This window comes from Squalius cephalus (genome assembly GCF_949319135.1).
Source record: "Squalius cephalus genome assembly, chromosome: 14".
NCBI classification, from domain to species: domain Eukaryota; kingdom Metazoa; phylum Chordata; class Actinopteri; order Cypriniformes; family Leuciscidae; genus Squalius; species Squalius cephalus.
This window is the reverse complement of record NC_137135.1, coordinates 18,727,803-18,748,744: the sequence shown is the minus strand read 5'-3', so window position 1 is coordinate 18,748,744 and position 20,942 is coordinate 18,727,803. Positions and strand designations below refer to the sequence as shown.

General features: G+C 38.9%; 1 protein-coding gene across 5 annotated transcripts in view; it reads right to left on the bottom strand.

Annotated features, from left to right (window-relative positions):
- tenm2a (teneurin transmembrane protein 2a) overlaps nt 1–20,942 on the bottom strand; it is a 300,779-nt gene that overhangs the window by 41,651 nt on the left and 238,186 nt on the right. For 4 of the 5 annotated variants that reach the window (XM_079892536.1, XM_079892537.1, XM_079892539.1 and 1 more), the window contains one exon: nt 3,289–3,411. The exons of the other annotated variant lie outside the window; for it this stretch is intronic. In XM_079892536.1, the coding sequence (XP_079748662.1) occupies nt 3,289–3,411 (123 nt within the window). The remainder of the gene's footprint in view (nt 1–3,288; nt 3,412–20,942) is intronic. 5 annotated transcript variants of the gene reach the window in all.

Genomic DNA, 20,942 nt, shown 5'->3' with positions numbered 1-20,942 from the left:
CTTGCAATGTTAATCAACTTTGATTTTTCCAGCAATCAAACTTTCAATTAGAGTTATCAGTAGGTTATGAGGAGGTGCTAATTATGTGGGATTATGCTGGCTGCGATTAAATATCCTCCCATACTACTCTACATACTACAATATCTGCAGTATACCGAATGAATACTGTGTTATGCATGTACAGTAATACTTGTATGATCTACTATATCTGGGAAAAAGTTTGCAGCACAATTTGTACAGAATACAATAAACAACTTCTGTTGACCTTCTGTTTCCAAAATATTTAAAAGTTCATTATTTTCTTTATTGGGTTAATAGAATAGGATAAACACATTCCAAAAAGCTCAGAGTGCTCTGATTGGCCAGCTGACCCAGTGCGTTGCAGACCCTCAAGCGTGTGTCGGAAATGTAACGGGAGACGATGACGGAAACTTTGCAGATATTATACACAAACAGATTACACACTAAAGTTAAAAGAAAACATTAAAAATAATCATATGACCCCTAACATCTTTTTCTGGAGTAATTATTTGATCGGACTGCTACAGAATATTGTTTTTACACAAAATTGAATTAAAAATGCTAAATTTTATGTGTCTAAGATGATAACTGAACACCATTCGCAGATTAAATGTGCATAATGAGGTCATGTAAAAAAAAAAAAATCTCTCTGCTCATACTTCACCTGGGGTTAACAATTAATCCTGGGTAGTCATAAACTGACATTTTACATTGTACATTCCTTAAGCCCTCTATGGGACTAATTATGGAATCACAGCTAGAAAAAAAAAAAAAAGACTTTATATTTTACATACATTTATTCTCCAAAATTAGTTTTCTATATCTGACCTTTGACCTTTTTTAAGGTTTCATCATTTAAAACTGACTTAGTCCTATTAGGGTAAACTATTTTTGGCAAATTGTCTGAAACACACATTCAAATACATTTTCACTTTCTGAAAAGTAGTGAAAATGTGTTAGTGTTTCAAAAACTTTAAAAAGCATTTAGTACCATTCTATTTCATCTTGTGCTACTATTTAATTTGGAACCTGCATGTGAAAATGTCAAAAACTTGACACAAATTCAGATGCAACTTCGCTGCCTGGAAAATAGTGAAACCATGTCTTAGTGTTAGAAAAAAACTAAAAAACAAAAATCAACATTGTTTATTTCTTGGAATTTCTTATCAATGATTGTAGCACAGGTGAAAGTCAATAAGACTCTTCTTTTTCAGTGTAGCCCACACTTTCCACATGTAACTCGATATGGACCTGTTAGTCTTCATTTTTGGAGCATCCCTGTGAGTCTTTCCTGACCTCTGGTTGTAGTGTGGATCACATCTTCCAAACTGGCATAGGATAATATACCCAAATGCCTCACTTTCTCAACAATCTATGACTTCTATTCTTCATCTCTGCCATCATCCTTACTGCTTCTATCCTTCTTGATCTTCAACTTCTTCCTTTCTTACTAAGACCATATTTTCTGATGCACTGCCGTCACTATCATCAATACTCTCTGGAAAAGGTAGCTTCAGCTTCTATAAAATTATTAACATCAACTTAAAACACAAGCAAAACAGCTATTATACTGCCTTCCAGTAATGAACAATAGTGGCAGCTACACAGAAAATATGTATCCCCTAAATGGACTTTGTCATTTATTGCATAACAAACAGATTTGTTGGTCTTTGAGTTATTGATTTTCCAAAATCTGTATTAAAAAATGACCAAAAACTTAAGAGAACACATTTGGATGTACAATGATATAAAAAATAAATAATAATACTTTTATATGTATTTAGTGTAAAATGAGCTCACAATGGAGGCTTTACAGCATACTTGAAATCACATACTCTCTTGAGTAGGCTAGGTACTTATTTTGAACAAGTAATTACTTCACGACCTCTAAAACAGTAGGCTACGTCCTATATAGTATGACTGTAATCTGGACGTTCTACGTTCACCATACTGTCATCATCACTTGACCTACCAGCGAGCATTATTTCATTCGTAAATCCTCTGTGAATACTTATTTTGTCTCATACTGTTTTTTGCCTACTATACAGTAGTAGGGAAGTATGCGATTTCTGATGCAGCCATTGTCTCCTTAACTTCCTTGTTGTCAAAAATGTCAAGCACATGGCACATATGTTTTAATTTTAGTGGCTGAAGGGGATGTCATATGATAATGCTAAAATGTTATTTATTTAATGTTAGTTATTTCTAATATTTGTTTTACTGAATATTATTATTGTATTTCAAATGCAATTTTCTCTGCGTCATTTAATAATGACGATACACCATAGAGGGTTAAGCCAGTGTTAACGTTCTTATTTGCATATTTGCTGTGTCAGTGTCATTGATTGGACGAACAGCGCACACAAACTGTTTACATAAAAGGCTCTAGCTTTGCACATCCTCATTTATCACTCACTGTTGGCTACTATCAAATGTTTCCCTTTCTTTCTATAAAGGTAAGAATAAAACATTTGGAGTCTCTTGTTCACTCCAGATGAAGGGTTTTTTCAGTCACCATTTGACAGCAGTCATAACGCATGTGTTTCTGTCACTGCCCAAAGCATGCAAATCCAAAGAATGCAATTTGGTGTGTGTTGTCAAGCATCTTGCCAACATTGCTAACATTGTTTCACACTGTACAAGTTTGGGGGAATTAACACCGCAAAAGCAGGGGTTTTATAACCCAGGATATTAAAGTGGTGCTAACTTCGCTTCCAAATTACAAGAGTAAGACGTTCCTTTACCTAGGGTTAAAAGCAAGGCTTAGAATGACGATATCACGAGGGTTACTCGCAGTGCGAAAGCCCTTTTGACATGTTTCTCGTTGCGTAACATGGGCTACTGTTTCACCACTATTTTTGAAAAATAATCACCTTTACAGCATCACTGGCCCACAATACCTTGCTGCTCTACCTAATCACATGGTTACTTGGTTTCTTGTCACACGCAGAAATGAAGCCCGGAGAATAATGTCCTTTGTCGATCGTGGAAGCAGGCAGAGAAGTGTGTGTGGGCATAAATGTGCTGTCATGATGGGACCTCAGTGTGCGACAGAGAAGCAAATTACTAAACACAAATCAAACTAAATGGGTACAAGCTGGAAACAAATTGATATACAGGGCATGGAGGTTTCAGCACAACTGATTTCCCCCCCCTGAATCTAGTTTATAGACCTTTTTCCCGTTGTGTTTTTCTGTCAATCTCGACGTCGTCCTTATGGAAAAGAGCGTGCAGGACTACAGCATGCTGTGAGGCTGTGCTGCTCACCTCTGCCTCCAGAGGGCGCTGTTGCTACATCACTGTTGCTGGGCAGTCCGGCTCCCAAGCCATTGTTCAGCATGGGACCAACCACAGGTTTCAGCTGCCAGTTCAGCCCCAACAGATTCATGGCTGAGAGAGAAAGAGAGCAACAGAGAGAAAGAAAGAAAGAAAGAAAGAGTGTAAACAGTGCAGGTATGTGAAAAGAAAGGTAGCAAGAAAATGAAAAGCTCGAGGACTGCAAAGGCTACTCTGTAGGCTACTGCTGCTTCACAAAGAGCACAAATGATTCAAAACTAAATACGAAGTCTAAAATGTATAATATTGATCTGTTAAACCTAGTACAGACAGAGAGAGGCTGTAAGATGAAGTGGTTTATTTTTTCCCTGAGAAAAAAAAAAAAAAAAGACAGACAGGCCTAGTCATTTTTATTGATTGCCTGGCTGATTGATGTTGACTGACTGAGGAGCCATCTGCCACTCACAGGACACTTGCATTTGATCCTCAGTCTGATATATGTCACAGCGCTGTGTGTTTGTATAAAACCAGTCTGGGCTTTCTCTTATTGGAAAAATTAAAAAAATTGCTCTGACTATAGCAATAACTCAATATAATAAAACTCCTTTTACACCAGATTTGAACAGCTAAATTTAGCACATGCCCCGCACCTTGCACATTTATTTATTGAATATATTAAATATTAAATAATGACATGCATATATTGCAATATTACCAGATTATGTTCAACAGAATTCTACATATTTCCCACAAAATAAGTGCAAAAATGCCACAAAAAAGATTTCTTTTACTGCCTTTTGTAAAGCTTGTACAGTATACAATACTCAATGCAATATAAGGCATTATAATAAATTATAATACACTTAATAATTCATTGCATGTCTTTGTAAATGATTGCAGTATTGTAATAATTGTCAGGTCTTTAAATAGCATAATGTATAACAGCACAAGATTAACACCAAATGTCTGCTGTACTGATGTTTTATGTACTAATGATTTGTAGTGTTTAAAGACAGCCATACATTTGTATTATAACTGTTTATAAGTAATTACTATTTATAAAAAATTCAAAAAATGTGTAATGTAATATAGAGCCTTCATTGAAAGTGCCACAAAATGATTTTCTGCTAGTAAATTATATGACTGGCAAAATCACTTTAACTGTGTGTGTGTGTGCGTCTCTTCAGTCATTCAATCAATGAAGCCCTGAGGAAATGATGTAGACACGCTTCTAAAGACACAGACAGAAAGAGAAGCAGGCGGCGAGACCCACGTCTGTAGGAATTACTCGCACCTCAACAGGTTAAAAAAAAGTTAACAAATGCGTAGACAGAAAAGCAGCAGAAACCTGACAGCATTCAGAGCTTTCATGTCAAGCTGGCATGATTCAGCGACAATCTGAGTGACAGCTGAAAGAAAGCAGATCTCTCTCTATCTTTCCTCTTTTTATTGCGGGGCTGTTGTTTCTTTTTCATGCCTGTGGAGCTTATTTTGGTCTGTTCGCTCCAAGGTCTCTTTGCAGTTCGTCAGCTGAATCTCTTCCCGACCCGCGTCCTTTCTAGTTTTGCCAAGAAACTTTTATCACAAGCAGAAGAGAGAGGAGCGCTTAGTCTGCTGAACTCCAGAGGTGGCGCAGGAATCGCAGGAGAGAGGAAGCTCTTGTGCTTTATCTCTCGCTCCTGTGTGTCTGCGTCATCTGTTCTTCACAGTGGCGGTAAAGACGGGCTGAGATTGTGTGAGATTGTGAGTCATCAGAGACGGCAGCCATCACTGCCTCAGTAGTCTGAGTCACAGGAGGAGGTTCATATGGAGGTGCTGTGTTACTCTCATGTGTGACCTCATTTGTGAATTCCTTTACTGCACGATTCTTTTACTAACTTGCGAATCCATAGTGCAAATGTGCACACACTATTAGAATAGTGAATATGCTTTCTCTCTGTCCGTCTGGCACTCTCGGTGCCTTTCTCAGTCTAAATCTTTCTGCCTGTCTAACTCTCTCCCTGTCTCACACTTTGTCTGTCTCATTATCTCTCTACTTGTATACCTTGCTCCCGGTCTCACTCTGTTCTTCTTTCCCAGCCTGTCTCACTCTCTACCTCCAGTATCTCATTCTCTCTTCCTGTCTGACTCGCTCCCTTATTATCTCAAACTATCTCTCCATGACTAAATCCATCTCCCACCCTCATCCTATCATGGCAGGATTTCATAAACCTCTCTCTCATCTCGCTACTGTCTCTTTCACTCTTTCTATCTTTATCTGTTTCACTCGCTCTGCCTTTCAAACGATCTCTGTTTCTCATTCTCTCTGTCCGTATACCTTGCTCTCTGCCTGTCTTAAGGTCCTTGCACACTGAGTCTGAAATTTTCGATCCGAATTTTTTTATGACGTATGAAAGTTTCGGTGCCAGTATGTAAACGTGATTGACAAAATGAGGTCGTATTTATTTTTTAACTTGCAAAAATTTCAGTGTGCAAGGTCCTTTACTCTCTCTACCTTGTATCTCAATTCAATTCAGTTCAGTTATATTCCGTTCCATCTCTGTCTGTCGGACTCTTAAAGGAGAACTTGGTAACTTTTTTAACTTAATAAAACTGTCTAGAAATCATTTGGATGGTTAAACAACCTGTTCTGGTGATATTGGTGACTTTCCCCGCTCCCCCCAGCGTTCCCAGGCGGAAAACCAACCTTGCAACTTGGGGACTACCGTCCCGGCAAAATAGAAATTGGAAGTCTCGTGAGAAGCGAGAACGAGAACGAGCGCGAAACACGAATCGCTTTACGGCAATTCAACATAAACACACACGCATGTATGATGTATTACCAGATTACCCCACCTCGGTAGACAAAGCTCCACACGATTCAGTTGGCTTGCTCCGATCAAAACAAACGCACATGAGCAGCGGTAGAGAGGGGGAGGAGGCCGCCGCAAGTGAGTTTTTTACGACCGTGTTGTGACATATACGCCCCCCCACAGCTATAGGGGGAGCTCGTGGGGAAAACATGCGACAACAAAAGGGAAAATCAGCGAAGAAGTGACTAGAGTTCGCTAGAGTTGCCGAGTTCTCCTTTAACTTTCTATCTCAATCTATCTCTCCCTTTCTCAAAAACATCTCTCTACCTGTCTCACTCTCTACCTCACTATCTCTCTGCCTGTCTAACTCTCTTCTGTCTCTGTCTCACGTTCTCCCTACCTCCATTCTCAATTTCACTGTATTTTCAATTTACTTCACTATGCCTCTCTACCTGTCTCTCTCTTTCCTCACTGTTTCACCCTCTCCTTAACTATATCCATCTCTCACATTCATCCTATCATGGTAAGACTTTACAAACCCCTCAATCTGCCTGTCTCACTCTCTATCTCACTATTTCTATGCCCGTCTCGCTCTGTAAAGCCCTGTTCACACTAACAACGATTAAACTGCTGGAAGTTGCCAAGTTGCTGTGCTGTTGTTTTCTTGCAGGTGTTCCTACACGATTTCAGTATCCATCTGTATCAGGTAGTGGATCACTTTCTGCACTCTGATTGGTTGGCGCTGTATCATGTCATTGCTCATTTACACATCACATCGCCAACTGTCTCTGTCACTGGAAATCACGAAATCTATTTGCAAACTAACGATTTCTGGTTCATTTTCGTCATTGTAAACGTTCTCTCTGCCTGCCTTTCTCTCTCTTTGCATCTTGTGGTTTTGATCCAGCAGGTGGAGATTTACAGGATTTACAGGTATACTGTCTTAGTGACTCCACCCCTCTTCTCACCTTTCCTCTGCTTGCCTATCACACCTAAATCTCATCCCAGAAAATCAATTTTCTCTTCTGTCAAATTCCATCTCCCCATCTGCCTGCGTTCAGACATAGTCTCCCTCTCCTTTTCTCTCTCTCTAAACCTCTCCCTTTCTCTCTCTGCCTCTTTCTCAGTTAAAGGAAAGCGCTGACACTCTAAGTGTGTCTCTGCTGTCTCTGTCAGCTCTTTTATTTGTTTCAGACGGTCTGGAGCAAACACTGAGATAGCCTTTCTCTCCTCCACTCCTCTCTCCGTGCTTTTCAATCTACTCCTTCACCTCTAACGTTTCCACTCCTTTGATCTTCCTCAACCTCCTGTCCTTCAATATCTCTCTCTTTATATCTTCATTTGTCTCTCTGTTCTGATGGTGCGTGTCGAGAGCGACTGAATGCAAATTTTTCGATCGATTAAATAATTAACAAACAAATCATTGAACTACAATAACTGAAAGCATCGAGAGACGGGACTCAGACAGATTAACTGCAGCTCAGACACTCTGGATATCTGCCCTCCATGCTGTGTGTATGTGCGTGCAGCGTAAGCCTAATATATTCTGGACCAGTAGGTGGCAGTATTGAGTTAAATCTTGACTGCATGAAGTGACGGGTGTTCAATACAACAGCGAGGGAATGAGACCAATCTAATGAGCGTGAGAGGAAAAGAGAACCAAAGCTGATGGCTTGCTTGATAGTCACTGACGTTAAAATGAACGGTTGTTTTAGCATCTCCTTTTCTGTCTTCACGCACATTTTGCACAACATTAAGCTGTCTGCTATTTTACGCATGTGTGCAGATCAGGCTATAGATAACAGCTTTATTCTCAGACTCCTGATGAATATTCACTGAAAGGCTCAGCTTTGTGAGGAAATGTGTATGATTAAATCAATGCATAATATAGATGTGTTGATGTTTAATTCACCTGTACAAACGATATGGATGGATGGATGGATGGATGGATGGATAGATAGATAGATAGATATGTGTATGCATGTGTGCTGTCTTGTCTGCACCATAATTATACTGTGGCAGATGTTTACAGCTGGAATATTCCAGAATTCAAAATTTGGCCTGACATGACAACAGCCCTGCTACAAGGTTACCTTGCACAGAGAGAAAGAAGGGATGGAGCAAGGAAAAAATAGGAGAGATAATGCATTGAGGGAACAATGGAACGACATAGGGTGAGAGAAATGCTATAGAACAGAGATAGAAGAGAGACAGAACAAGTGTGAAGCTGGGCCGCTGAAACGGGTTTAAGGTTGTCCTTAAGGCACAGTTACGTGACAGGGACCTGGAGGAAGCTCTTGGCAGTTCCCGTCTGTTTATTTGTGTGCATGAGCGGGAGACGCAGAAAAAGAGAAAGTCAGCGGACGTATGTGCATATTGAAGTAGGTCTGGCAAGATGTCCCTCTATGATTCAGCCGCACCTGTCATCACCGATTAGACCTCTGTGACCACACACACACACATATAGTCATAAGCAGGTGGCAGGTTTCTCTCTGCTAGAACGGATCCATATGCCTGTGTACTATGCTGGTGTTGGCTGAGCTGCTTCTGGCCCGAGTGGAAAGTAAGTCACATGCGAGTGGACGGCCAGGACCAACCTCACCCCGAGACATGGCTATAAATAACACAATGGACAGCAGATACACAAACACACACACACACACACCATTTTCACATTTTTGGGGGAAATATCTGTTAACCCTCGTGTTATGTTGGAATTCTGTGCACTCCCCTTATGGTCCGGGTCAAATTGACCCGCATTGGATTCAATACAATTCCTCAAAATTCACACTATGAAAAACAACAAAGATTCAGCTTCAAACTGTAAACTTTTAATATCAACATTTGTCAAATATTCCACAAAATATATATCTTAAGATATGATTTAATGAAAATGTTTTTTAACCATTTTTTAAAACTATTTAAAATTTGAATATACGTTATATTTATATATATATATTTGCATATACATTTTTTTAACTTTTTTTTTTTTTTTTGCTTAGAACATCATAATTTTTCCTGCTGTCTATGTCGAAGTCTCAATATATTTCAGATATCTTGAATATATTAATGAGAGCTTATTTTACTATCTGTGTCTGTCAAAAAATTTCATTTGTAATTTGCAATTAATTCTGAACACCATGATTTAGCTTTTTCAAGTGTGTTTGGTTTGGGTTAGAGCACTTTTAGATACACTTACACTTTAGAACTGGAGTTGATGCCCTGACATACATAAAATAAATGTTTTTATTTTGTGTCTGTACAGTTGCTTTTGAATAGCTGCCTATGATGGTCAAATTGACCTGCGAACATCACAAACGTAATAGTAATTTGGTTTGTATATGTAAAAAAAAAAACACCAGCATGTTGAAACTTTGCATGCATGTTCATGATGATAAATGTGAAAAAGTCACAAAATATCAAAAAAAAAAAAAAAGGTTTAATATTATTTCAGGTAGCTTGAAAAAATAAATGATAGGTAATTTTTACCATCTGTGGCTGACAAAATATTTTTCTGTATTGAAATAAGTGTGGAAAACCAAATTTTTTAGCTTCATAAGGTAGTAAAAAAATAAAATAACAAAATATAACCAAGAAATGTTATTATTTTGGGTCCGTACAGTTGCCTTAGAGCGTTAAAATATGCGGGTCAAATTGACCCGCGAACATCACGAAAGGAACAGTAATTTTGTTTGTATATGTCAAAAAACACCAGCATGTTGAAACTTTCATGATGATAAATGAGAAAAAGTCACAAAATATCAAGAAAAAAAACATAGGTTAACCAGTATTTCCAACAACTAGAAAATCTAAACGGGTCAAATTTTCCCGCAACATAACACAAGGGTTAAATGGAGCTGATGTCTTATTAATAGCTGACAGTATAATAACATTAGCTCATTAGCTAAAAAACTGAACATACAAGGAAATGTGGAAGTTTCTGCCGAGTTCCGAGTCCATGCGGGCCTGCTAGAAACCAAAATAAATCTCACGGCCACACATTTTATAAGCACTATTGCTCCCTAAGATGTTAAATATGAAGTGAACAAGAGGAAAGAGATGTCTTCATATCTGCTCATCATAAAGAATACATGCGCTTATTTCCCTACAGATGTTATATATGAGGCTGGGCTCTTGCATGAATTTCTCTGTAGGCAAGCAAATACATTTTTCATAAAGAAGCAGCAACTCTGTCTACATACCTTCATCTGTTTGTATTTTTTCCCTCTCACTCTTTCTTTCTTTCATCACACATGCTAACAGCTTCTAGCGTCCACACTTATGAGTGGCATGCAGCTAAATTCTTTCATGCCTTGAGTGAGTCCATGTGCAATTCATCTGCATAGTTCCTCTGACAGGCACTTTCTTGAGAATTCAGAGTTGTGCGTTTCGTGGAAGCTTTCCCTGCTAAAATCTGTCCGATCAGCAAACAACGAATGTGGGAAAATGCTCCTTGACTCGCTTGGCAATTCTTGACAGAGAATCTCGCAATCTCACAAAAACACTCCAGGCATTGTGTGTGTGTGTGTGTGTCATTGAGCTGAGGGACATACTCTCAGGTCACCTTTCTAACATACCACAACACACGGCAGAATCCAGGACATCCTATCCCTCCATCCACACACACCTCCACTCAACATATCACACAATTACACAGCCATAATTAGAGCGCAAAAGAGACCTCATATTACTTAAAAGGTAATTTTCCCTTACCTTATTTTTGCGGTCTCCTTTGGCCTCCATAATAAACGCATATTAGCTCTTCTAATTTCCCGCTAAATTAACAAGACTGACCTCAATTAGGACACTAATTGTAAGCTGAGACTATCCTGGACGGCATTTGTAATTGGTTTACGAAACCTACTGTAAAAGAAAAGAGAAAAAAAAAACCCTCACCCTTTTCCAACATCTCATCTGAAACAGTAACACATTAACAATAACAACTTAGCATTCTCACTGACGCTTACAATAAAAGAAGCAAACATGCTGTTTTTACTACTAAGAATGAATAGGTTCTGATACTAACATGCATAGTCATATGCTAATGAAGCTAGTCAAATGAGGCAGATACCAACACCCTAATCCTAATAAAAAAAACTACACAAGGTTAAAGAAAACACGATCCTAGCTATGTCCAAAATCATATACTGTCTGAATAGATACATTAATGAGGAACAAACTTCATGAACGTTATAAACTATGTTCTTCAAAGTAGGAATGTGTGTAGTATGAATGCAATCAGGACGTACTACATTTGCCATGTTGTCATTGTTATGTGACCTACGAGTCAGCAAATTATCTGTGGGGTATTTTGAGCTAAAACTTCACATACACACTCTGGGGACAATAGAGACTTATTTTACATATTGTAAAAAGGGGCATTATACCACACCTTTAATACACAGCAAAGTTTGCCATTTCATGTCTGCAAGTCTCTGTCAGCTGATGGTTAGAAAACGATATGCAAATGTGAATGAACAATTTCCATATTAATTTAAAAAGTAATTCAATGCAATTTTTTATAAAGAGTAACATGTTACTAATAAACAAACACTGATTATAACTGTTCAGCTGACATCAGTCAGAAATGGACATACCTGAATACATCACTTTTTTACAGTAATAGCTAGACTACATCAGAAATGTGTTATGGAGTGGGAAATGGAATAGGGTAAGGCTACAGGGTAGAGTCAATGCCAATAAGAAGCCTGGTCAAAAGGCTTTGAAATGGAACTACAAAGCACTGGGAGATTCCCATGGGCTCTGTGTATATATGCATGTGTGTTTCAATAGAGCCTTGGCCTCTGTCTCTTGAGAGAGGGGCAAGTTCAAATACACAGTTAATGAGTGAGGCAGCCATCAATAGCATCCTAATCCATCAGAGAAGCACTGTCCTCACACAAATACACACACACTTCCTCCAGGGGCCCAGCCCAACTAAATGATGCAACTGAAAGCTCATTGCCTGCACTCCAAAGGTTGTTCGTCACTCACCCCTATGTTCAGAACACAAACATGCATTAAATCTATCATTTAGGCTATATGCACAGTAACATGTACTGAGTGAAAATGTATTTTGCCAGTCTAAAAAAAAAAAAAAAAAGTCCAGGTCATACCAAAATCAGAAGAATAATTATTTGAGAACTGGAAGGAAAATTTGCCTATTTGTAATAAAAAAAAAAAAAATGGTACTAAAAGTAGGCTTCATTGCCAAACAAACACACATTCTTATTTATTTATTTTGATATGGGGTCAAATGTAAACTGGACATCTTGACAATTTTCATGAGATTCACCCCCCGTTCATTTTTAGAGAAAAATAGAGACAGTAACCATATGAGAAACAGAGCCACAAACACATCTGATAAGAGTTTTTCAGTGCAGAGCTCAATACAGTGCAGGAATGGCTGGTGCTCTGCAAACCTGCTTATCAAGACACAAAGAGAGGAGCTTGTGGTATGCTGTTTTTGTATGCAGTCTGTGTATGTGTGTGTTGTGCCTAGAGGCTCATCCATTCACATTAGCGACAGGAAATGAGAGGCAGCTGAAATCACGAGCTAGATCAATGGCACACAGAGATAGACACACTCGCCCTATCTCTCTGTCTTCATTATGGCCGCCTCCCTCGTTCCCTCCATCTCTGTCTCTTCTTCTGGTTTCATTACGAGACATTCTGACGTATTTCAGGTCTGTCTCTAGCACACTCAGGGGTCCAACGCTATCGCACGTCCCAGGTGAGATCATATCGGCACTTTCTCTTGATGTATTTTCATACTGTTCATCTTTTATATCCAACTTTTTCACATCCTCCTTTCTTTCCTTTGAGATCAGAAAATCCTTGATGTCTGTAATGGAGATTGTTTATTTGTATGCCAGTATGGCATAATTGTCTTTGCAGCTATGAAATAGTAAGCTTTGTTTTTTCTTTCTTTCCACTCTAAAGTAGCACACATCCTCATGTCCGGTTCAAAGACTCGCCACATGTGGCATCATTGATTACTGGTATCAGCGAATGCAACCACTTCAAATGTCATGATTATAAACAGTTTTTGAGCTGAAATCAATCTAATACCTTCAAGAGCCTCTTTTATTGCGGGTCGTCAGCGGTCATCGTTTCTTTTTACTGACGGCGCTTGATGTGTTGGAAGCCAATCAGTCAATGATAGAGGTTACAGACTGAAAGTTTTACTTCAGAGAAGGCCCTTTGTTAGACAGGGACACACATGAACAGAGAGGAGGTCCAGCTGCAGATGGACAGTACGGGTTAGCCAGAGCAGCGGTGGACTAACATTAGCGCTGCTAACATTAGCACTGGATGAGGGGGTTCGTGTGCATGCGATCGGCTGACCACCGTGCCAGAAATGAAACACATCAATCAAAACCGACAAGGACAACGATGAACAGAGGAGAAGATAGGAGATGAAAGCCGTCCTTCACACGCACTCTCTCCTCTTTAGAGAGATCTTGCACTCTAATGTGTGCCAGCGCGAACGCTCTCCCCTCCAGCCCGCCGTACCGAAGTGAACTTGTGTCCCTTTACCCTTGGTGCGACTTCTCTTGACCTAAACAGTCTGTTGAGAGTCACCAGCTTCCAGACTACAACTCCTGCTGCTCCCGAACCAGGAATACACCATACACGCCATATGCTTCCTGTTTCCTATGTACCATATGTTGGTGCAGTGTCAAAGTCCAGCTTCCTCTTTCTCTCACTGTCTCTATGTCCCTCAAGACTGCCGTGAGATGACATGTCGAGGTCACCTCAGAGACACAATGACAATGTGGAATAAAGCTGCTCGTCTGACACACACACATATAACTAAACACAGCAGCACTCTTCATCTTGTTTGCAACTTAGATGCAAATTTGGTCATCCTTTACTCACCCTCATGTCATTCCAAACCTGCATGACTTCATTTCCTCAGTATCATCATAAAAGTGCACCGTATGTGTATGAATAGTTACTTTCCTCATGCAAAGCTGTCATGCTTTCAGAAGACTTGTATTACCATTCAAAGGTTTGGGGTCAGTATATATTTATGCATTACATCAAAAGTGACAGTAAGGACATTTATAATGTTACAAAAGATTTCTATGAATAAATGCTGTTCTATTGATCTATTACAATTTCCTTTAAAAAAAAAACATTAAGCAGCACAACTGCTTTCAACATTGATAATAACAAGAAATGTTTCTTGAGCACCAAATCATCATGCTAAAATGATTTATGAAGGATCATGTGACCCTGAACACTGGAGTAATGATGCTGAAAACTCAGCTTTGCATCACAGGAATAAATAGAAAAGTTACTTAAATAGTAATAGTATTTCACAATATTAGTGATTTTACGTGTGATCTATGAAGACAAAAAGTCACACAGGTTTGAATAACATAAGGGTAGTAAATGATGACAGAATTTTCATTTTTGGGTGAACTCTGTTTAAAAAATAATGTGAAATTAAAATCATTTTTATTAACTTGATGTCCATGATATTATTGTGCATTATCCATGAGTTTACATTACTCATAAACATTTTTTATTTTTTTTTGCATGAAAATGTAATAAATTTGCCTCTGAAATTACTTTTCTTTTCTGCTGATTAAAAGCCTTGTGGGTTGTGGAAAACAATATTAACAATAATATAATAGCTAAACAATCACAATCCAATAAAACATCCTGATGGATACAACAAAGTCCTGCTCTACATAATGTGCAAGTGAACATTCTGTTTCAATCCAAAATACATCACATTATGGAAATTAATGCAGTTTTATGTTTTCTTTAAGATCCCTAAGCTACATCAGGAAGCATGCAGTTAAAACTGTCTTAGGCAATCGATGTGTTTTCGGTGGTAGTGGGGTGATGTTTATGGATGCTGCCTGACTCCTCAGACCGCCCCAACACTGCGGCATGCGGTTAGAGAAAGCGGCTCTGATTACTCAATAACGCTTCAGACAGCGGTGCGTTATGGATGGAGGTGCACGCATCGGCTGGCGTGAAGGTCAACGGCCCAGAGTGGCGATGAGCATTTGAGTCATTGGTGGGCAATGAAGGGAAGTGATGATGCTGCTAAAAATACAGAGAGAAGGGGGTACAGAGAGGGAGAGAGAGAGAGAGAGAAAGCGAGAGTGTGTGTGTGCGCAAATTTGTCTTCTGTCTACTTCCATGACACTCACCACACGGCCTGTCTCCACTGATGTATGAGCTGCCTCTGTATCCGCACAACACAGAGGTGACACAGAACTCACATGCACCACACACTATCGCCATACCCACACACAACTTTCCCAGCTCAAGGACACTGATGCGCACGGAAAACGCACTGTGATCTAGCAGCATGCTAGTTACTAGAGCAACATATTCTTTTGGTTCTGGAACTAACTAAATAAATAAACAAATACAAATAAAAGTACTTTGTGATAAGAAAAAAATTCAATGCAGTCATTTAGCAATAAATACATTTGCAATTATAATAATTAAATAATTCATAATTAGTTTAATCATTTTATATTAATAGTTTAAATAAATGAATGATAATATAATCAAAAACACTAATAAATACTCTAATGCTAATGATACAAATAATACTTTGTAAAAAAATAATTTTGTAATTTTAATAAATACATTTATGTATGTTTGTATGTATGCATGTATGTATGTATGCAGGGCTTGACATTAACCCAAATGCGGGTGGATTTCAGCAGTGGTGTGTAACACAATCACTCCTACTATAGCCACTTTTGCGGGTTGAAATTTATGTATAATATATGTCAAATTTTAAGGCATCTGAAATAATTAAGTGAAATAATAAATTGCAATGGAGTGTTGTCTAAAATATAGATTTTTCAATACATATCGATACTGAAATATCTGAAACGCTTCCAATACTCATTTTCTGCAGACACGATTCCAGCTGTGCTTTCTAAATCACATCTCTCCGACAACGAGTTGACAAACCAGCCTCCCTCATTCACTCGTTTAATTTGCTTCAGATGAATATTGTTGGTGTTACAGGGCTTGAATTTCGTCTTAGGATTGCGCATCATTTTACTCAATCCCGCAGCTTTTGGGTGTGAGCACATAACACCGCTTCTCCGTACTAAATTGAGTTCTTTTTCACGGCTTATTGCGCTTAAACAGTCAAATACACACAAAATAATGTCAAAATGCCTGTCTTGGTGAGTAAAAAAATGATGTTTGAAGTGAACGTAAACAGTTGAGAAAGATGAATAACAGTATAATGGATCTGTGTGTCAGTTCTTAAATTGACAGCAGCCTAATATATCTGCTGCCAAATTGAGATCATTTTTACAAATATCTATATGGTATCAATGTCAAAATTGTGGCCAGTGAAAATGCTGAGTGGTAACTTTGGAAAACCACTCGTCACAGTGGCTGGTGAGCAAAAAAGTCAATGTCAAGCCCTGCATGTATGTATGTATGTGCTAACCCTCATCATTATCCCAACATAACCCTTAGTGAATCAGTGGACAAGGACTGGTTGCTGTTCAAGGAACCTAACCCAAACCCTATGCTTGACCCTCACCCTAAAATCTGATTGTTAATAAGTTCCAGGACCAACAAGAATTTGAAGAAAGAAAATGGTCTACTTGTGTATAACATGTTTATCAGCAGCAAGTATGCTTGACTTGCAGTTTACGGTGTGTATTTTAGCTGTGTCAGTGTGCCATAAGTGAGTCGTCATCTTCCTGTTGCAGGTCTGATGTAGTGTTTTTTCCTCACCGGGCTCTGAGCCATTCAGACTGCAGCCTGTGGAATCAACATGTAGCCCGATGGAGTCTAAACCTTGTTATCTCTGTTACACATTCCATCTGCCCCTGTCCGCTCTCCCTCTATCTCCCTCTTCCTCTCTTTGATCACTCTGGGCCAATGAATCAAGCAGTCTTTAGCGCAGACGAGACCGCGAGGGAGCTGTTGAGCGTTTGTCTTCTCCACAACATATGATGACAGACCTGTTTCTCTTTTGCATCAGGACCGCTCACCTGTATCCCAGCAACCCCTTCCCTGCTGTAGCAGCCTCACAAAACAGTGGTGAGAGTGATGTCATGAATGCATGCAACAAGTCTCTTCTCTTGTTTGTTTCGACACTTTTATTCTCTTCTCGTCATCTCTATTTCTCATTTTGTCTTCTCTCTTCGCTGTTTGTCTTCTCATTTTGTGTTAATTTGTCGAATTTATTTCCTTTGTCGCCTTTCTTATCATTTCGACTCATCTCTGTTTCTTTTGTCTCATCTTGATGCTTCTCGTTTGTCTCATCCCATTATCTCTATTTAATCATTTTCTTCTCATCTTTGTTTCATTTCTTTCTGGTCTCAATACTTCTCTTATCTTCTTGTCTTATCTCAGTTTCTCTCATCTTGATGTTTCTCCTCTCGTTTTGGCTTTCCCTTGTCATGTCTATTCTCGTCAGGTCTCATCTCTTCTCGTATCTTGTTTTGAGACTTTTATTCGATTCTCATCCTGTTTCTTTTGTGTAATTTCCATTTCTTGTCTTATCTCATCTAATTTTGATGCTTCTCTTCTCATTATTTTGTGTCATTTCATTCTCATCTAAATCCTTCTTATTTTGTCTCAAGACTTCTCTTAACATTTCATCTCATCGCTGCCTGTGGTTTTATCTTGACGCTTCTCCTCTCATTTGCTCTCATTGCTTTTTTTAATTTTGCCCTCTTGTTTTGTTAATTTGTCTCATCTCTTTCTACTGTCTCATCTTATCATGTCTTAATTCATGATTTTTCCCCCACATCTTTCCACTTTAATTCGGTTCTCATCTTGTATTAATTTGTGTCATCTTTTTCAATTGTCTCAATGCTTCTCATCTCATCTCTATTTCTTGTCTTATCTTGATATCTTGTTTCACTTCTCGTTTGGTCTCAGCTTGTGTCATTTATGTCTAATCCCTTTTCCCCTTTTACTGTATCTCATCTCAACTCATTTCACCAGGTCTTCATCTTATGAGCTTATATTGTCTCTTCTCTTTTGTCTCATCTCATCTTGATGCTACTCTTTGTGTCTCCTCCTCTCTTTTTCCTATCTTTTGCTCTACTCATTGATAACTACTCTGCACACCTGTGTGTGTGTGTATGTGTGTGTGTGTGAGTGTGTGTGTGTGCGTGTGTAAGCCAGGGGGAGCTGATATGTGTTAGTACGAGCATCTGTGAGCTCTCCTCTCCTGGTGCTGAATTTAGGCTTTCAGGGGCTACAGTGCCGTTCTGGGACAGTTATCCATCCCCAAAGAGAAAGCAGCAAAAAGGAGTCTTTCAGGCCTCCAGTAAAAGATGCGGAAATAAAAATAACTTCTTCTTTCTCTCCCCTGGAAGCTCCTTCCATTCCCAGGGAGATTGGGCATCTCTCAGTGGACTAGCAGCCACGTCTGTGTTGGGGAAAATGCCGCAGTGGCACATTTATCTGTTTGTGGGGATGCACTAATATACAAACACACACACAAAAATGTGCACAAGTCCATAAACACAGCTTAAGCAGGGGCAGTTTCTGACAGTTAAGACCTCCATCAACTGAATACTGCTGACAGTGCCGATAGAATTACCTTTAGAAAAGTAAATACACATTTATTGAATGAATCATCCCACTGGAATGAATCCTGTTCAGACCAAAATAAAAGTCTGACCTCTGATTTCAAACAATTTACAGCTGTTATATGAGTCACTACTATTTGATGATGTGTTTGGACACTAAGTAACAATTACAAATACATACATTTAGTTGAATTTCTTAACCAAACTTAGTGCGACAATCTGCATTAAGATTATTTGGTTCCCCTGGGCACTGACACCTAGAGTACTCGCCCAATTGCCCAAATGGTTAATCCGCCTATATCTGCAAACAAATGAAGCCAGATACTTTTGTCAGTACTAACTTCACTTTTCACTTTGAGATATTTTTGAAATTACTTTTAATTAATTTAATTCATCCACATGTGTAGTTCATCACATAAACTAACAATGTTCCATTAACATTTGACAACCAGAAAGAGACTTAAGACTTTTTTTATCTTCTATCTATTGTTTTAAGATTTAAAACTGAACAAATCTTAAAATACACTTCTTAAAATAAATTTTAAGTTAAATCTTTAAATTAAATTCCACTTTGCCCTCACAGGAATAAATTAGATTTATTCAATATTAAAGCATTATATTAAAATAGAAAACAGTTCATTTCAATTGCAATAAAATTACAATATTACTTTAAAATTTCACTTTAATGTCCAAACACTTTTTGAGGCCTCTATGCTGAAACATCGTTCCTCTGGCTTTCTGTGTAGTGTTATTTGGAGCGGGATAATTGAGCCGAGTTTCAGACAGCACAAAAGACTGTGGAGCACTGAAGGACATGGGAAAGGCAGACGGGTAGTTGAATACACGTACAGCGACGCAGGCAGGAAGAACAAGGGCGTTTGTGCTGACTCCTGCACTTGCTGACTGCCCCATCTGTTGAGCGGCGTCTCCAGAGAGAAGAGGGGCAGTGCGGGTCCGTGTGACACATCTGCCCCTTGCTTGGGGCTTTTAAATAGAGACACAGAGGGGACTGAGGCATCCTGCCAGAGCAAGACTCCACAGCCCAGGTGTGCTTCTAATAGAGGCCACAGAAAGCCAGCCTCTTCCTCTGTGTCCGCTTTTGTCTGTCTATGTGGCTTTGTGCCTTTATCCTTGTCTCACTTTCTCTCTGATGTTCATTGAGAGTGTACATTTTCTCATTTTCTCTTGCGTTCTCATGCTGTTCACACCCTCAGTGTTAAAGTCATCCAGTGTGAAGAGCGAGGACTCATTTCTGCTCTCAACTGGGGGTCTTTACGATGCTTTGTGAGGTGTGAGGGGAAGGCCAACGCTTCTCCATTATCCAATAACTTACACTCACAAAAGACAAAGCAGAGACGCCTTATTGAAAATAATAACAAGTGCAAGTGCAAGGTTAAAGACGCATGGCAATGCTTTGCATTTAAAGCGTCCTCCACAATAAGAGGTTGACTTTGTCTTTAGGTTGACTTGGATATCCATCGAGTAAACGAATACGTTGTAAATAGACTGAAATAATTTTTCACAAGTATATTATGTAGTTTACTTAAGTAAGCCAAATAATAAAACAACACAAAAATAAATCAGCCTATAGGATTTCCCCACTTAACTTATACTTGTGAAAAATTATTAAAAGCTAATGTCACCGGAGCTATAGTGAGTATAATTGTCGTTTATGCCTTGATGACATACCTAAAAGGACCACCCCTTTCAATCTGATCGAAATTTCACTTGGATCGCGCTCATTTGGATTGACTGAAGTGTTTACATGAAGGATTTTCAATCCGATTGAGCCATCAATCAGATGGATTATTTGGGTGCATGTAAACGTAGCTAGTGTGACACTATATCTTGTTTTAAATTTATCTCACAATTACTTTTTCATTTTTTCACTCTGTGGCAGAAATGGTCTTCTGTAGAAGACAGAGTCCTTCTAAGATATACACTGAATAAAGCCAGCTGGGTACCTTCGATGCATAAAGCACAAGGCGATTGTTGCTTTTAATAATTCAGATCTTAAAAATGTAACAGGTTCTAGTCACAGTTCTAGTCACAGATCATCCGGTATGAGTTAGGTAACATTTCGACATTTCTCCTCAGGCACATTCAATAATGAGCAGCATCTGGATAACATATGCACACACATATACAGTAACACACACACACACACACACACACACACACACACACACACACACACACATACATACACACTAATCTAATGATGAATAGCCTACTTAATCTCTATGTGGAATTAAATGTTCTGCTTATTGCTATTGCTGAACAACTGTTTGTACAGATA